We start from the raw sequence: 18,776 nt of genomic DNA, 5'->3' as shown, positions 1-18,776 counted from the left end.
TTGCAGAGCCCATCATTGTCCACTTAATCCTCACATCAAAACGCTTGCTTGACCTTTTGTTTGCAACTCTTTTTTTTTTTTTGAATCGCCCAACGAGTCAACGATAGTAATAGACAATTAATCCTAAGTTTAATGAAGCTTCATCTCATTACACTTGCAAGTTGTAATGCGCAGCATAAGGAGAGGTCAGTAAATGATCTGCACCTTGAGGATGCAGCAGGACATGGATCACAAGGTTTCTTTGAACCCATTAATATACTCTCTGAGTCGCTACTGCACTCTGCAGCCATAAGTACCCGCATGCCATCGATCACAGAAGCGAGTGCCGATACATACTAAGTAGTAATTAGGACCATGTTGATTTCTATAATCAGAATAAATTAATATACAATACACTTTGGAGAGGATTAATTAAGGGCCCCATGCATGCAAAATTGGGCAATGTACAAATTAATTAATTAAGGCCAAGCTCAACTGGAAGAGAGGCAAAGAGGAGGAGGAGGACAAGGGCCTTTGGAGGTCGGTCTTAACTTGAGTACTACTCTTCTTCCACTGGAGATGGATGTCCTTGGCAATGTTGAGGGCATCGGAGGAGGTTCCGAGGAGCCCTCGCTGCGTAAAGCCGACGGAGTAGAGGCCCTTCTCCCCTCTCCACCCGTGGGGGAATTGAGCTTTTGGAATGCCATCTTTGGTAAACATACCGCCTCCATCCTGAGTCCAGAATAATATTAAACGACAATTAATATTCAAGTAATTAACTCAGTAGCTAGCTATGTGTAACGTGTTGTCATAAATTAATGGGACCACCCTATAACTTTTAGCTTTTAGCTCCATTTTCCAATCCTTTGTCCATAAAGGCAAGTTAATAGTTAAAAGCAGGTCACGCTTACATTGAGCCACGAAGGGACGTTGCTCTTGTAGCCCGTGGCAAGGATTATCGAGTCGAACTGCTCCTCTCTCCCGTCCGCGAACTTGGCTCCTGCTTTCGTTATCTCCTTCACGCCTCCCACCACCTTTTTCACGTATAATTAAACGATCGACTTAATTAATGTGAGAAGATTTTGCACCAGTAGAGTGAGGAAGAGGACAAGAGTTGATAGTCCCAAGATCGACGAAGGGGGCCCCACCTTAATCTTGCCGGATTTGATCTGGGCCAAGGCGCCCACATCCAAGACTGGGGTTTTTCCGGTCAGGTTCTTCAGCTCGATGGGCCCGGTCTTGGGCCTTCGTAGGCCGAGCCGGTCAGTGTCGCCCAGGGTGAGGTGGGCCATGCCCAGGAGTAGCTTGTCGACTAGCCTCACAGGGAGCCACCTGAGAAGCCCCACGGCGATCCCAAATGTGGACATCCCAAGCATCTCTCTCGGCAACACATGCACCTGCTTGTGTAAAACATATACTAGGAGTTTTACAAAAGAAAAGGCAACCTTTTCAGAAACAAATATTAGCCTTTAAACAGTTAGTTTAGCTTACGGTGTTCCGGACCACCATGGAGGGCCTCGCGTTGTGCCTGCAGAGGTCCAGGCTGATCTCCATACCAGAATTTCCGCACCCGACGACTAAGACCTTCTCACCTTTGAAGTCCGCGCCAGACTTGTATCCGCACGTGTGGATCACGCGCCGCGGGAACCGGTCTAGCCCATGCAACTCCGGAACTACGGGCTCGGCGTTCTCCCCCGTGGCCACCACCAGCCACTTGGCCACCAGCTCGTCTCCTTGGCTCGTCTTAACTACCCATCCCCCTACGGCCGAGTCGAACTCGGCTTTCGCGACCTCGGTGCCGAACCGCGGCTTTATCCCGAACGCGGAGGCGTAGGACTCCATGTAGGATACGAACTGGTGCTTGCTCGGGTACTGCGGGAAACGGTCGGGGAAAGGCATGAAGGGGAGCTCGCAGAAGCGCTTGGGAAGGTGGAGCTTGAGGCGGTCGTAGGTCCGGTGCTGCCATAGCGAGGCGACGCAGTCGGACTTCTCGAGGACTACGGAGGGGACGCCGAGCTTGGCGAGGCAGGCAGCTACGGCGAGGCCGGAGGGCCCGGCGCCGACTACGATGGGGCCGTTGACCCAAGTGCGATTTGGGTGCGAACCCATAGCTCTGCTCTCAGTTCTTTCTTTTGATTCGCTAGCTAGTGAGCCTTCGCTTGGTGCCGGGCTGTTTGCAGTGGGAGTGTTAACGGAAGCTGTGAGATGGGTTAGTTTTTATAGGTGTAACTTGGATTCTTTTTTCTGGGGACTTGGATTGTTTTGGGGTGTATTGGATGCGATTTTTACTTACTGCAGAGGAGAGAGCAGCAGAGCAAACGTATGAAGCGTGAGGACTAAGGCAAGGATTTGGTCCACTACCTATATAGCCATTCTTAAGAAAGAGCGAAAGAGGAGTAAATGAATACGTGAAGGAAGAGGAGGAAGGGGGAGTAAATAACAACATTGGGGAGGACATAAAAGTGACTGCTGAGGAAGAGAGAGAGAAGGGGGGGATTTATTAACAGGCTCGTATTAATGGCGATCCTTTCCAGCTATATGTGAGATTGCTCATTGGTGGGGGGTTTATTAGAGAGGGTATAATAATACCAAAACTATGCAGACGCAATATCGACTCAGTACTGTTGTAAAACGCTGCCCTTTTAGGAACAGTTTGAAAATGCTGTACGTAGACCTATCTGTAATAAAGCCCTCGCAGATTTTACAACTTGTGGAGAACGGTCAAAGGAATTAATTACAGAGTGGCGTTATTTGTCTTTTTTTTTTAAAAGAAAATAAGACGAAAAGATTTACAGGTATTTTTGTATATGTCAGAAGATATAGACAGAGAGATCTTTTGTGGGCCATCAAAATATGCAGGCCCAGCCCAAATTGAAAGCTAGGATCACGTTAGGGCCCAGTTCTTTAATGGGACCACTTAAGCCTACGGTACTAGTAGCTTAAGTATGCCGTACTAATCATTGATGGATAGGGGCCTCCACTGAGAACTCTGGACTGGGGCCTTCTGTTCCTCGTAGGGAGCCCAATATAAGATGATTTTGTAGGACCAGAAGAGTAATTAAAAATGCCCCAAATCATCCCCAAGTTAAAGTAGTACACTGGTATATTCTTAATTGACTTCTGTCGTATCCCTGTGGTGATCTAAGAAACCATAATAAATGACTCCAAGCATTGGACGAAGTAATTTCAACAAACTTTGCGCATCGATAGATATATGCTTATCTTAATCCCCCCCCCACCCCCAAAGTTGGAATGTGGAAGTCGAAATATCGAGATCTAAAGGGAGGAGATATCTCGGGAAGTTGCAACTGCCACATCCCAACGATCCAATTAAGAAACGTGACGTAAAGCGGTCACGAGATTTATTTTTATCGCCCTTTTTCATCGGATTAAATATTTCCAGAAACGGCAAACAAACGGCAGCAGGAGGACCTCGAGCGTGCGACTGTTGCCACGGCGGAACCCGTTCCCTCGCTTGCGTCACCCTGACCGTGCACAGAGTAGCTCAATCATCCGCCGTACGTTACTGGGCCCCGGTGCGATAGACGGTGTCAGATCCGGAGCTGTGGACGTATGGTGTGACGTCGAGCGAGGGGATGCGTGGTACTTGTCGGGAGGGGGATGATGGCTGACGCCCGCGTGAGGTCACGTGACGGGAGCAGCAGTTGGCGTGGGGTTAATCGACACGTGCCGGTGAGGTGACCCGGGAGGATCGTATTCGTACTCCAGGATCCCCGCCGTGGGATTGGGATATTCCTTCTCTTGCGATTCTTCGAGAGGAGGGAGGAGGGAGGAGGTGGAAAAGATCGGCGAGGTCAGTTTAAAGCTCGATTTGACCGTGGTGGGAGTGTTAATTGTAATTTGGGCAAGCGTCATGATGACGCCATGATCTCCCGACTTGACGCCGAGTGAAGAGATCCATTACGTGGCGTGTGGACTTCGTAGTGGGTCAGTCGGGTAGCGAGGAGTTTTGACTTGATCGACCCTTGAAGTCGCAAAGCAGTTCGGGCCCCACTGGATCTGAGATTTTTAGGTGGGTCCGATGTCCCTCGCTCAGTACTTGCAACTAATTACCGTATGTCCCTCCTCGCATTTTAAAGATCAAAGGAGTTTTTTCAAAAAAATACACACTTCTATTTTAATTTGTATTTATAATTGACTAACAGATTAATTTATCATGTCAAAAACCTGCTGACAGTATTTTCCTTAGTAGTCAATTCTCACATAAAAGGAATTAAAATGGTTATAGATATACAATAATTTTTATGTCCTTAAGTAAATTTTTTATAGTTAAAATTAAAATAAAATTAAGCCTAAATATTTTTAAATAAAATGCAGGGTTCAAAAAATATAGTGTGAATGATAATAAAACGTGTTTAATAAATTTCTTATAAATAAAAATCAGGTATCTAGGACCGCAAAAGAACAATAGTATGGGCCAGGAGGTAGGGAATGCTTCATGAGGCCCATCATCTTCCATCTAGTATGAAGCCTTTTGCAAACTAGTATGCAGGCCTTGACCCTAGTAACGGAAGATGGGCTCAAAATTCTATATTGATAGGCTTTTTTCTGAGTTCGGTTTTCATAAACATTAGAACTGGTAAGTCCAATCCTAGATACTTAAAATAAATTTATCGAAACATTTATGAGTAACAGTATCTTAGCCTCTTAGGATGATTGATACCCACCGATAAAAACAAAAGATTCAGATTTCTCAAAACAAACGTTTTGATACCCAATCATATTCCTGCACCCAAGGTTGCACGAGATCTACTTTTCCCCATTTGTGTTATAGTACAAGATAAATAAACCTGCAGGTACTGGATCTCTCAGTTGTACTACAACAACAAATCATTGTACTGCAAACTAATTGCATGTCTGCATATAATATTTGCCTTTTTCTTAGTGTTTATGACCCCACACGGATCTGGACCTTCTGCCCAGATCCACATCTATTACTTGCCTCCTTGTATACTGTGTCTCTTTCAATTTTCTAGCTTTCTCATAGGAAATAACTATGCTATTATCCATGAATTATGATTTTGAAACATTGGACTGAAGAAGTTTTTTTTTTTTTTCTTTTGTTGCTTAAACTAATTAATCTAAAAGTTTAAATTGTGAAGTATATTAATAAGAATATTTATTCTTGAATACAATTTTTCTTTGTACCAAGTACCCATGTTAAGTATGATACATCCCAATTGGGAACGAACCAGTGTTTCTTCTATCCATCTACCACTTTCTTTATACAACCTTGCCTTTTCTAACATACTAAAGATTACACGAGAGGTTTCCTACCGCTAAAGAGAGAAGCAACTGGTGTTATGTTTAGCCAAGAATCCAACATCAGGAGCCGTCTGATCATGAGCAGCAATACTATTGGATCTCCGGCGGGTCCAAGGCCGAGGAAGATTCTCCGGCACGATATTCTCCAAAGAATTCACATGCCAAGGTGGGCACTTCCTCTTGTCACTCCACCTCATCATCCTCCCCTCTGCCACCTCCACAGCCGTAATGTCCCCGGCGAGCACGGTGCCGCCCTCGCCGTCCGTTAGCCCGATCGCGGAGCCAATTATGACGCACGCCACCGTCGACACGCACCCCCTTCGCCAGCTCGGATCGCCGCTCGCCGGCCTGAAATCAAAAGTTTGTTAGCTGGACGATCGAGAAGTACTTATTAATTGATACTCTAATTATTTTGGTATTGGAGGTTTTAATCACCATGGAGTTAGAATGGTTTTGGATTTAGGAGAGAGAGACGGAGGAGGAATTGGAGGGGAAGAAGGCTTGAGACATGAGTTGATCGATAACGCCATCTCTCTCTCTCTCTCTCTCTCCCTCTCTCGGTTTGGATGGTTATAGAGTTGAAGTTAAAGGACTCAAAACTTAAATAGGAAGGAGGGAGGAAGGATGCAAGGAGATTGGAAGTTGTTGGTCAGATCACGGTGGTTGATGCGGACGCGGACGGCGGATGTTAGCGGAAGGCACGTGGCGTGGAGATTTACGGTGACGGAGGGGGCTTTCCTTGCCTTGGCGTCTGGAATTAGCTACCAATAGCGTGGGGGAGTTTGGTGCCACGTCGGATGTGTGGGCCCACTTGTTGAGATATTTGGTAACAGGACAGACGCGGTAGTTTCTTCGATTGGCCGTGCGATCAGGATCTGACGGTGAGTAGTGATCGTATTGGTCGATGTCGACGGGTCTAAGTAGGTCGGAAGGCAAAAATGGCGATTCTTCATCACATTGTTTAGAACGGGTCTCATGCACGTTTTTCTATGCTCTAGATGATAGGTCAGCCAGTAGGGGTGGCAATTTAGTCGGATTAAGCAGGTTCCGGGCGGGTCATATTCTGGTCGAGTTAACTTTACTCTAAGACGAACACGACCCGATTAATAAAAATGTTACATTTATTAGATACGTACATGATACGACTATTAAACGAGTAACACGACGTGATACGTATATGGAGGCTAGGCGAAGCGTGAGGATAAGATGGAGGCAGAGGCGGCAAATAGAGGCGGAGACAAAGGCGAAAGTGGAGTCAAAGGCGGAAGCAGAGGCGGACGAAATTTTTTTCCCCCTTTCGTTGAGATGGTTGGAGAGGAGTAGAGAGCGGAGAGCGGAGAGGAGTAGAGAGTGGAGAGGCGGCGTGTTAGGGTAGATATAATTAGATTTATCTTTTTAATTATATATATATTATCATTGAGTTAGCGGGTTGACTTGACTCAACCTGATCCGACCGTATACTTAAACGAGTCAAAATGGGGCAGCAATATAAACCCAAACACGACTCGATTATTAAACGGGTTAGGCGGGTTAACCCGTTTACGACCCAAACCCAATTAAACTAAACTCAAATCCGATTAAGAGTCGGGTTATTGGATCGGGTGAAATTTTACCACCCCTATAAGCCAGTACGTTAATTAGCAAATTCTTAATGAATTTTGTCACAAGTAAAGACCGTTTCATTTCTAAAGAGTAAAAAAATAAAAATTAATTTTAAGTTTTATACTTTTAATATTTAGTTATTAAAAAAATTATTTTACTTTTTATTTTAGAATTTCTTTTTATAAAACAAGAGTTATTTTAGTAATGTCAATCAGCCCCACTTTATAGACGGATCATAAAAAGATATTATCGCATTTCGTAGTTTTTTACGGATATATTTAGTTGATGAAAAATACGAAAATATTAATAAAAAAAAGGCGAGGAAGATAGAGCCAGCACCAGCGGAGGTAGGGCCCGCGCCAAGAAAATAAAATATTATTTTACTCCAATCAATATTTTTATTTTAGCTGTTTTGCCTTCTCATACTAATTTTTGATTGAAATATTTATTCTTTTTCTTCTATCACTAAAGAGAGCAGAGCGAGAGTTTTGAAGTTAATTCATATTTCAAATATCATCATTTCAAGAGATCAAAGTTTCATCATTCAAAGAGAGCATAGCAAGAATTTTGAAAGCGGAAAAGAACTAATGAATTAAGTCATAGCGTGGTCAAGAGCAAAGTTTTATCATGACCTTTTTGACGTCTTTATTATTGTTGTAAAAGAACTCATGAATTAAGTCATAGTGTGGTCAAGAACAACTGCTAGAGAGGAGAAATTCATGTAGAAGTGTCACTCTCTCGATGCCTGAGTAGAAAAATTCATTTTCTACCCTATTATCTTTATTTAAATACCGTAAAATGGTGATCTTGTAGAAAATCATCAATTTGCTCTCTTACTTTCAATAAACCAAACATATCCTAACAACAAGATTTTGTTTATTGTTTTATGAATGTGAAAAGGGATCGGACCAGAAACTTCATTTTAAATATCGGTAAAAGATTTAATTACTTTTCAACTAGTCGATCCTAAAGTTGGAGAATTGACTACCTCCATCCACAACTAAATCCTGTGGACAGAGGACTTTGTACATTTATATTCAATGTAAACTATGCTTATTAACTTGAGATGCATGTAATTAGATGGAGGTAATAGATGATTATGACATCCATTGGAATAAAATCCAACGATGAAAACGACAGGGGAGAAGGTGCTGAAAAGTGTTTGGTTCACAGACACGAATAGAAAATAGCTTGACAACTGTCCGGTTTAACAACATTTGGTTGCTAATTAAAGATTCTAAATTATATATATTTGTGTTTACAGCTTTAAAACCCTCGATTTTGTAACAAAAGTACACATAACAAATTAACAACTCACTTCCTCCTCCTCCATCCCGAAAGCAATTAAAGTAACGGAACAAGAGAAGTAATTAATACTGGTAGTATAAACCCATCGATCTCAGACACCTTCACGACCATCTATTTCGGGCCCTTCTTTAACTACTCGAATCCCGATTAACGCACAGTAATCTACCTCCCTCAGCCGCAGCAAAATGAACACCAAAATCCCACATCCAAACCCGAGCGCGGCGCTCGAACCGGTCAACGAAACAGCCGCGCAAACCAACATGACGAAGGATTCCTCCTTGCTCCCCATATCCCTCGACGCCATGGCGAGCTCGATCCCGGAGAAGAGCAGCAAAACTCCGAGGATCCCAATCGGAAACTGGCCCAAGATTCTTACGAACGAATTCCCGAAAATCAATCCCAAGGCCAACTTCGCAATCGCCAAGAACATAACGGAGGCGCCGCTCCTGCCCCCAAATCTGTACTGCCCCGCGAGCCCACCTGCTCCGTGGCAAACCGGCATGGCGCCGAACCAGCACCCGACCAAGTTCATCAATCCGACGCTGATGGAGACGGACGTGACCGAGAGCTCTTCTCGGTCGGGGAAGAGGTCGGAGGAAAGCTTGCAGACGGCGATCACGGAGTTGAGAACGGAGAGCGGGATCTGCGGGATTGCCGCGCGGAAAAATCCCACCTTGAAGTCGTCCCAAGTCATGTGTACGAGTTTGAGTGGTGAAGGGCCGAGACTGAGGTGTTGGATTATGGAAGGGTTGCGGATGAAGCAGAGAAGGAGACCCAGGAGGAATACCAAGAGAGCGGAGGGGATGCGTGTGGAGGTATTGCGGCAATTGGGAGATGGGCTTTGGTTGGTTTCTTCTCCGGCGCCGGTGGCGAGGGCGAGGAAGAGGAGGGCGGAAACGGCGAGGAGGAGGCCGTCGAGGCCAAGCCAGGGGCGAGGGCCGAGGGAGGAAGAGGTGGAGAAATCTTGGTCGAAGCGGATGTACTTGATGGCGGAGAAGGCAAAAGAGAGGCCTTGGGAGAGCTGCACGCCGCGGACGACGGGGAGGGGAAGGAGGCGGTAGAGGGCGGACATGAGGCCGGTAACACCGAGCAGGATGAGGACGGAGGCAGTGGAGATCCCGGCGGCCATGATCTGCGGGATGGTGAGGTGGGGGGCGGAGGAGATGGCAACGGCGGCGATGGATTTCATGGGCTGGACGGGCATGGGGATGCCGAAGAGGAGGCCGGTGACCGCGTTGTAGAGGGCGGTGAAGACGAGGGTGGTGCCGAGGTCGAGGTGCGATACTAGGGAGAGGGCGAGGACGATGGGGATATAGGTACCGAGGTCGCCGACGGCGCCGGAGAGCTCGGAGGACAGGGTGGTTTTGAGGCGGAGCGCAGAGAAAGCAGAAGGGAAGGAGAGGAAGCGGCGGTGGGAGAGGAGTGGGGTGGTGGTGGAAGAGGAGGAGGAGGAGTCCATGGCGGAGGTTGGAGGAGGAGGAGGAAGGAAGATGCTTCGATCGACTTTCGAGGCGTCGTATATTTTGGATTTAATGGTGTGGCCCAACTTTTAGAGTTCGCGAACGAATTACGTTGCCCTTCTGTATCTCTCGCCCTTCTACGTTGCGGATCTTCTACAATCCCGGTTGTAGTAGAAATGACAATCTCGTGCCCACTTGGCAGTGTCCGTAGTAAATAGTAATGTTGGATCATTATTTATTTAGATAACCTCACACCTCCCTGTCTTTATCTCTCTAATTGAACACCTTTCTTTCTCCACATTACATGAGATATTTATACTTCCAACCAAAACCAACTCTCGCAGCCTACAACAACAAATGGACCAAACCGCACCATCAAAGCATCGTCGCCCTTCTCCAGAGCTGCTCCGAGAAGTCCAAGTTGGTTCAAATCCACGCCCAAATGATCCGAACCCAACTCATCTTAGATACCTTCTTGGTCAGTCGAATCGTCGCTTTCCTGACTTCACCCTCCACCGAGTGCAATATGGGCTACGCCCGTCGAGTATTCGACCAAATTCCCCACCCAAATATGTTCATATGGAACTCCATGGTACGAGGTTACACCCATCATGATAGCCCCGAAGATGGTTTATTTCTTTACAGGTTAATGCTTCGGAGAGGCATATCTCCTGATACTTACACGTACGCGGTTGTCACGAGAGCTTGCGCTCAGATTAATAACAAACAGTTAGGCGAGGCGGTCCATGGCATGGTTAGAAAATGCGGGTTCGATTTGGATATGTTTGTCATGTCTGGACTCGTTAATTTATATGGGAGTTGTGGGGAGATTGAGATTGCAAGAGAATTGTTTGCCGAAATGCGTCAAAGAGACATTGTGTCGTGGACTTCCATGTTATCTGGTTATGCTCATTCAAACAGATGGGATGAAGTTTTTGTTTTGCTTGATGATATGAAAGCAGAAGGCTTTGAGCCCAACAAGGTCACTATCATGAACCTGCTCTCGGCTTGCGGGCATTGGCAAGCTGTTGAAAGAGGGCAATGGATTCACACTCAAGTTACAAAATATGGATTGGAGTTGGATGTAGATATTGGTAACTCCCTGATACGAATGTACGCAAGATGTGGATGTATGCCAAATGCTTTGGAGGCTTTTACGAATATGCCTGTAAGAAATACTATGGCATGGAATTCCTTAATTGGTGGATTTGTTCAGAATGGATTGCATAGGGAGGCCTTAACTATGTTCCAAGAGATGGCTTCCTCTGATGCAATGCCAGATGAGATAACCCTTGTGAGTGCTTTGTCGGCATCTGCACAGTTGGGTGATCTGCAGCAGGGAAATTTTCTTCATACTTATATTAAGGATCTCGACATTGTTTGCGACACCTTTCTCGGAAACTCTTTGATCAACATGTACGCCAAATGCGGAGATCTAGCAACAGCTGAGTCCATTTTTTGCAGTATGACAGAAAAGGATGTGGTCTCATGGACAGCCATGATATGTGGCTATGTGCAAGGAAATCAGTGTATGGAAGCATTGAACCTCTTTGAAGAGATGAAGCTTTTAAATGTGGAAGCAAATGAAATCACCTTGGTTAGTCTTCTGTCTGCTTGTTCGCAGCTCGGAGCTCTAGACCGAGGAAGAGAGATACATGCTTATATAGAAGAGAGGAATGTATATAAAGATGTATGCCTAGGTAACACGCTGGTGGATATGTATGCCAAGTGTGGTTGCATTGAAATTGCATCAAAGATTTTTCATGGTATGCCACAGAAAGATACTCACTCATGGAATGCAATGATTGGAGGTCTTGCAACTCATGGGCATGGAGAAAAGGCCATAGATCTTTTCAATCAAATGCAGAGATTAGGTGATGTTAAGCCTGACAGTGTAACTCTTACTGCAATTCTTTGTGCCTGTGCCCATGCAGGCATGGTTTCTGAAGGATTCTATTACTTTGGTTCCATGTCTACTTTATATGCTGTGTCCCCTGAACTGGAGCATTATGGGTGCATGGTTGATCTATTGAGCAGAGCTGGGTTAATAGAAGAAGCATTTGATTTTATCCAGAAGATGCCACTAGAACCTAACTCTGTGATCTGGGGGTCACTTCTTGCAGCTTGTCGAGTACATCGAAAGATCGAAGTAGGAGAGAGAATTTTACAGCACACCATCAAGGTAGCTGATGACGATGGGGCACATGTTCTCATTTCAAACTTATATGCTGAGGCAGGTAGGTGGGATGATGTTGGTAGGGTGAGAACCCTGACTCGAAATAAGGGGATGGAGAAGTCCCCTGGATGCAGCTCTATTGAACTGGATGGGATTGTGCATGAGTTCCTTGTTGGAGATGGCATAGTCCATGAACATGATACAATGTTTTCCTGCTTGATGACCTTGCACCTCACATGAAGCAAATAATTTGTAGATTGTTCAGTTCAGCGTGTATAAAGGTTTTGATATTCCATTTTAAATCTCAGCAGCTTGAAACTAGAAGAGATAAAGCTAAACTTAAGCTACATCAAGACTAGTACGACTCCAGAAAATAGTGCAGTTGTATGACCAAATTATTTAGCCAAATTGCATGATAAAGGTAACATATTATGAAAGCAACGTGACCCGGCCCAAGGAGGATGACAATCGAATGAACAAGTAACCCAAATAAGAGCGAAAAACAAATGGGATGATGCCACCAATTCTTCAGGCCAATCCATAGCCACACTTCAATGCAAGGATTCAGCAGCTCAGCGTACCCTGTAAGCAATTTATAGAGTCCGGAGTTTGCAACATGGCTATTAATTCACAGATCTCCAACAATGGTATCTGAGATAACCTCTGATACAAGTACTTCAGCAATACCACCATAGAATCGATTTTATTGAAGTTCAAACCTAGAGTGTATGACAAAACATCTGATGTAGAAGACCTTATTAGCAACAATTTATATTTTACAACACGAGTGGCAATAAGCCAGCGAGTTACCTTTTGCTATAAATAGAGATTTCCTTGGATGATTGGTGCCCTGAAAAAAAAAACTCGTCCTTCATCACCGTTGTGAGGAAGCCTTGATAAAGCTTCAAATTACAATACTTTCGAGAAATGTGCAACAGCATCGCCTTGTAGAGATATCTTATAGTACAATGAGCACATAAAAGAGCGTCCGCTGCTTAGGCGGGAGCCTCAGCATGCCCTTTTCTTAGAGTGCTCAATTACAGGTATGTTTTGAGCTATACTTCTACCTCTGATCAAGTTGTGCTATCAGCTGAATTCCACCTGGTAATTTATGTACCTACACCAATATGCTATCATGCTTCTCATATTCTCATAAGTGGCACCTGTGTCCTTCTCTCCAATAAAATTCAATGTCAGTTAAATGTCCCCCAAGACTTATAAGAAGCACCTTCAGTGTGCTATAGCAGAATGATGAGTACTGTTTCCGAGTTCTCTATTTGGTACTTCACCAATACCCCTCATCTCCACAAGAACAGTTCCCATCTTTGAAATGGTGGAACTGCTCAGTGTCCCTAACTGTTATGTCTCTTCTGACAATTTTTGAGATAAATTTTAAAGTTCTATGGCAGCTCTGACACATATACAGGTTTTTGGTAACCCAAATAGGCGTCCCTGGTATACTATTGATGAGCCCGAAGGCAACAGCTAATCTTTCACTGTGACCACAAAAGATATCAGCTTTGGATGCTTCAATCTCATCTAATGATCCATCCTGAGGAGGAGCGAGGCCTGCTGCCTTCATTCTCTCATATAACCCATTTAGAATTGCATTAATCTCCTTGATCTGTGGATGCGACTCATCAGCACTGAGAAATGCATGAACAGTTCCTTTCACCTCAATCCAGCTGCAACCAGGATCAACCTCTAGTCCCTTCTCCCGCATCACTTTTCTCACTCTTGCCACTTGATCCCATCTTCCTCCGTCAACATATAAGTTGCACAAGAGCACATAATACCCAACAGTTTCCGGCTCTAGTTGAAAGATCGATTTAGCAGCAAGCTCACCGAGCTCAATATTACGGTGAATCCTGCACCCATTCAGCAAGGCTCCCCATATGGCAGCATCTGGCTCAATAGGCAAATCTTTTATGAAGTTATGTGCTTCTTCCAAGAACCCAGCACGACCCAAAAGGTCCACCATGCAGGCATAATGTCTTAGATTTGGAATAATTGAGTACTTTTGAGTCATGCGGTTAAAGAAGTCCCAACCTTGACTCACCATTCCAGACCTACTACAAGCACACAGGAGGGCAACAAATGTCACCTCATCTGGATGGACTCCAGCTTCAACCATCCGACTGAACAACACAACAGCAAGATCCCCATGTCCCCGCCCAGCATAGCCAGTAAGCATGATGTTCCAAGATACCACATCCTTTTCGCCCAGCAGATTGAACTGTGCCCAGGCATATTCTGTCCTTCCGCACTTGACATACAAGTCTAGGAGTGCGTTCGCTAGATAACCTTTGGATCCTAAACCATTCCTCAGAGCTTGGGCATGAATCTCCCTTCCACAACTCAAAGCCCCAACAGCAGCACAAGCAGCAAGGGCAGCAATAAATGTGATTGAGTTGGGTTTTACATCTGCTTGCATGAGGCGAAAGAAGCTCAGAGCTTCAAAGCTCCGATGATTGATGCGAAAGCCTGAAATTATTGAACTCCAGGATATTACATCCTTCTCAGGCATACGTTTGAAGACTTCAATAGCTTTATCAATGCATCGCGACTTTGAGTACATATCGAGGAGGGTGTTTCCAACAATAGTGTACGGCATGAGTCCCTTGCTCCTCGCAAGTTCATGTAACTTGACACCGATATCTAAACAACCCAAGCAGGCACAAGCTGCAAGAACACTCGCTATTGTTACCTCGTCGGGACTCACATTGTTGGCTTCCATCAGTTCAAACACTTCCAAGGCTTTCTCCGGGGAAGCATTTTTCTCGTACCCTGATATCATTGCTGTCCATGACACAACATCCTTAGACTCCATCCTTGAGAAGATCTTTTCAGCTTCTCTCATGCTCCCAATACTAGTATACATCTGAATCAAAGAGTTATGAACTGAAACATTTGCGACAAAATTTTTCTTTATTGCATAACCATGAATCTCCTTCTCTAAACTTCTGTTACCCAATGACCCACAGGCAGAGATCACGCTCGTAATTGTCATGAGATCGGGCTCCAACGAAAGATCCCACATTGTGAAAAACAGTCCTAACCCTTCAATATATTCACCATTCGCAAAATACCCAGAGATCATTGCATTCCATGAGATACAATCCCTCCTCAGCATACCGTCAAACACCTTTCGAGCATTGATTGAATCACCACACTTTGCATACATCGTGATCAAAGCATTCAAAACATCAATTTCCAACCCAAAATAAAATCTAATCACATGGGTATGCACCTCTCTACCCCTCCGCATATCAGGAATACCACCACAGCTCCTCAAAACGCAAGGAAAAGTATAGACATCAGGTCTTATGCCTGCCCAAACCATTCGCTGGTACAAATCCAAAGCCTCATCCAAGAATCCAGCTTTCCCGTACCCACCCACCATAACATTCCAAGAAAAGACATCTCTTTCCATCATTTTCCCGAACACCGACCACGCGACGAGGAGATTACCAAATCGGACGAACATGCTCAAGAGAGCGTTTCCAAGACGAACGCTGAGATGAGTATTTGATGAACTGACGTGGGAATAAACCCGGGAGCCATCGGCGACGGCGCGCTTCCATTCGCAGAGCCTTACGAGCGCTATATAGGTGTCCTCCTCAAATGGGTATTCTACAGATGATTCGAGGAGTACGAGGGCCTGGTCTAAGTGGCCATGGAGGCAGAGGTTTCGGATCTTCGGATTGGGATTGGAGGAGGAAGTGGAAGTGGAAGTGGTAGTTGGATTGGTGGAATTGGGGCTGAGAGCAGAACGGTCATGTGTAGTTTTGGGGGAGATTTGTGAGAAGCTGGGATTGGGAAATGGATTGAGGCATTTGAGTTGGTGGAATTTGGACGGGAGAGGGAAGAGGTTCTCTGAGAGAAGGGGATTTGCGGCGTTTTTAGTAGAAAAAGCTGCCATTTTTGGAGGAGCGAGAACGCATGGCTCTTTAAAGGAGGAGATTTTAGTAGGTTTTTTTTTTTTTTTCTTTAAAGCAGGCAGTAGAGGAGAAGTAGAGCCGAGTCACCGAACTGGGGGAGTGGCTTTGGTGGTCACTTGGGATTGGATAAGCCTGGGAATCGGTGCACTTTTTTGTCCGTACAAGTCGTTGGTCCGTTTGGTCTTCTTTTTAAGTGCATACTAACCAAAAATTTAGCAAAAATCCTCGCACTAATGATCTAATACCTTTCCCAATTTGTCCACTAGTATTTATAAATGAAGGATATATAAACTTCTTCGATGGAATTATCAATGGTTGGGCTACCGCTGGCCATTCGCAGCGTCACACTATTTTTTTTTCCTTTTTTTCTTGTCATCTATTTGTACAAATATACATATCTAATCCCTTATTACAAATTGAGACTCTATTATTCATTATTTAAAGGTATAAATTTATCGTTAATTATAAAGTATAGAGATAGATAGACGTAACTGGTCTGGAAGAGGAGCGTTAAAGCAGTTGGTTGTTGGGCTAACGAATCAAAGCATTAAAACTAAGTAGAAGCATCTAATACAACCTCTTTCTTGCTTCCACGACTTGACAACAAAACACAATGGAAATCTCAAATTCCCCGGCACAAATAAAATTATGTACAAGTGGAGCGACCAATTTTCACACACACACCAAATAAACCCACCCATTACCAAACAACTAAACGACCATGTGAGCAAATTCGTGCCACGTGTCGTCTACCTGCCGTGTCCAGGCCAGAGCCTGGAGAAGGTGGAGGAGAGGGCGATCCCAGCCATGTTGAGCCCCTTGGTCCCACAGTCCGGCACCGCGACCCACCTCCACGTCATACGGCCCCTGTCGTACGAAAGCCACGTCAGATCCCACGATCCCTTCCACGTGGACATCAGGATTAGCCGGACGACCCCCTCCCGCTCGGCCAGGCACCCCATCATCGCCCCGTACGGCTTCTTCGCCCCCTCCTCCATCACCTCCTCCGGAGCCCTCGACGCCAACTCCCACTCCCTCCCGTCCGATCCCATCGCCCATAGCTCCACCCCCACCACCACCCTCGCGCGTGCCCTCCCGGCATCCTCCGACACCACCGATCTCACCACCGCTACGTTCCCGTCGCCGTACACGTGTAGGCGATCGCCGGTGTTTAATTCCAATGCTGGGTTACCCGCAAACCTGGGCCGGAACACTCTTGGCTCGCCGCTTCCCTGGGCGGCGCAGATCACAACGCTCTCGGTACCGGCTGGGACAGAGTTGAGGTATACGTTCCTGCCTCCGGGGTTGCCACGTGGTGGTTGGTGATGGTCCGTCGCGATCGACGACTGCCACGTGTCGGTATCGGACCGGTACTCGAAGAGGACCGGGCTGCCGTGTTGCAGCTCGGCGAAGAGAAAGCGGAATTGGTCCGATCCGGGCGGGTCGGAGATGAGTTTTAGGCCGGAACGGCGCCACGAGGCCGTGCCACGTGGACCGAGGGGGCTCGCCGGGATCCGGCGGACGGATCGGGCAGCGAGGTTGACGGCGACGAGCTCGCGGCGGCCGTTGGAGGCGAAGAGGAAGAAGTCGCCGGAGGCGGCGAGGAAGTACAGGTCCTCTCCGGGGGGGATCGCCGGAGATAGGATCCCGGCTACGGGGATCCGGAACCACCGGCCCGATCGGTCGTTGAACCCTCGGAGGACGGCGTCGCGGGGGTACCGCTTCTTGAACACGAAGAGCCAGCCTCCACCGGAGCCGGCGGCACGGAGGTGGTAGAGGCGGCGGAAGTCATCGCCGGCTACTAGCGAGGAGAGGTGGCGGGAGACGGAGCGTATGAGGACGACGTCTGGGATGGCGAGGCGAAAGAGGATCTCGTGGAGGAGCTCCGACGGTAGCAGGTGGAATCCGACGGCGGTGGTGCGATCACCGTCCATTTCGATTCACCCCCCCTAAAAACAAAATTATTTTCTCTAGGGATTGGAGAGATTTGGGGGTTTTAGAGGGGGTTTTATAGAAGGCGAGGGGAATTAAGTGGCGGTTGGGGCCGGTGTTCTTAGTGTTTGTTAAGTATTTTGATCTCATCCTAATATTTTCCTCTCGGCTTTCTTTTGTGTCAAGATAAAGAAGCCTCTCTAGTTATCTGTATAGTGTTACAATTAAATTGATGCATGACTAATTTAGGTGAGGCCATAAAAAAATAATAAATAATAAATATGATGTTATATTTCTCTTCTATATTTCTAATTATAAAATTCCAGGGGTTCATATCAACCAACAGAGATTTAGCGAGAGATTAAGTTATAAATCACTTATTTTGTGTTAATCAAATCCTCGTTGACTTGACTAATTTACTTAAATCATTGGATCAATAGAAAATTTTTGTTTTTATTAGTCGATAAAAATTAGTTATCTTAGTCTATCATATTTCATTCAACATACAACCTAAATAGGATGTTTAACTGAATTTAATATTGTTACTTCTTTTTTTCCCTTAATCCAAAGGAGAGATTCACTTGGGGAGGCAACGAAGGGGCCCTACAAGTTAAAAGTTTATTTGGTGCCACGTCATCATTAGTGCTAATGCGTCCATGGTTTAATTAATAGGTGTGATCAAGGACATTGTTTAGGGATTAGGTGAGATTTTTCTGCATAATTGCGTCTTCGTAGACAAGGAAAAGTTTCATATTTCTTCTGCATCCATAGAAATATAACTAATTTGACTACAATCCACCGGATTCAGCTAACTGGTTTGCAAACATAACTATTTTCACTTTCACTTGTTTTTTTCTTAAACAATGAACATATATCTACATATTTATTATCACAAAAAGGGTCAAAAATGCTTTCAAGTATATAGTGAGATATCCAAAGCATCCCTATACATTAGACTAGTAACATTATTTGGCTGGATATTAAATCAAATCGTAGAAAAAAGACTGAATTCTCCCTTGGTTAGCCAACCTATCCGCTATAAGGTTGGCCTCTCGGTAGCAGTGAGAGAAAGTGTCGAGCTTTAAAACAAGT

At 45.4% G+C, this 18,776-nt stretch overlaps 5 protein-coding genes across 5 annotated transcripts; 1 reads left to right on the top strand and 4 right to left on the bottom strand.

Moving 5' to 3' along the window:
* Positions 1-421: 421 nt before the first annotated feature.
* On the bottom strand, positions 422-2,288 carry LOC140770968 (indole-3-pyruvate monooxygenase YUCCA1). The gene is made up of 4 exons (XM_073112308.1): positions 1,471-2,288; positions 1,128-1,376; positions 891-1,013; positions 422-711 (listed from the first exon to the last, which is right to left on the bottom strand). Exons 1-4 carry the CDS (start codon positions 2,086-2,088, stop codon positions 451-453), a joined length of 1,251 nt encoding a protein of 416 aa, XP_072968409.1. The 5' UTR covers positions 2,089-2,288; the 3' UTR covers positions 422-450.
* A 5,795-nt stretch (positions 2,289-8,083) lies between these two features.
* On the bottom strand, positions 8,084-9,643 carry LOC140769729 (molybdate transporter 2). Its single transcript, XM_073110578.1, has one exon. It carries the CDS (start codon positions 9,632-9,634, stop codon positions 8,267-8,269), a length of 1,368 nt encoding a protein of 455 aa, XP_072966679.1. The 5' UTR covers positions 9,635-9,643; the 3' UTR covers positions 8,084-8,266.
* A 268-nt stretch (positions 9,644-9,911) lies between these two features.
* Positions 9,912-12,284, top strand: LOC140769728 (putative pentatricopeptide repeat-containing protein At3g05240). Its single transcript, XM_073110577.1, has one exon. It carries the CDS (start codon positions 9,940-9,942, stop codon positions 12,049-12,051), a length of 2,112 nt encoding a protein of 703 aa, XP_072966678.1. The 5' UTR covers positions 9,912-9,939; the 3' UTR covers positions 12,052-12,284.
* Positions 12,285-12,473: 189 nt separating this feature from the next.
* On the bottom strand, positions 12,474-15,784 carry LOC140769727 (pentatricopeptide repeat-containing protein At1g15510, chloroplastic). Its single transcript, XM_073110575.1, has one exon. The coding sequence runs from the start codon at positions 15,731-15,733 to the stop codon at positions 13,097-13,099; it is 2,637 nt and encodes an 878-aa protein (XP_072966676.1). The 5' UTR covers positions 15,734-15,784; the 3' UTR covers positions 12,474-13,096.
* Positions 15,785-16,320: 536 nt separating this feature from the next.
* LOC140770483 (uncharacterized) lies at positions 16,321-17,841 on the bottom strand. The gene has a single exon (XM_073111696.1). It carries the CDS (start codon positions 17,684-17,686, stop codon positions 16,502-16,504), a length of 1,185 nt encoding a protein of 394 aa, XP_072967797.1. The 5' UTR covers positions 17,687-17,841; the 3' UTR covers positions 16,321-16,501.
* Positions 17,842-18,776: the final 935 nt, after the last annotated feature.

Source organism: Typha angustifolia, chromosome 11 (genome assembly GCF_048772165.1).
Source record: "Typha angustifolia cultivar Huaian chromosome 11, ASM4877216v1, whole genome shotgun sequence".
Lineage (NCBI taxonomy): Eukaryota > Viridiplantae > Streptophyta > Magnoliopsida > Poales > Typhaceae > Typha > Typha angustifolia.
Note: the sequence above shows the minus strand (reverse complement) of the source record. Positions and strands in the feature narration are given on the sequence as shown.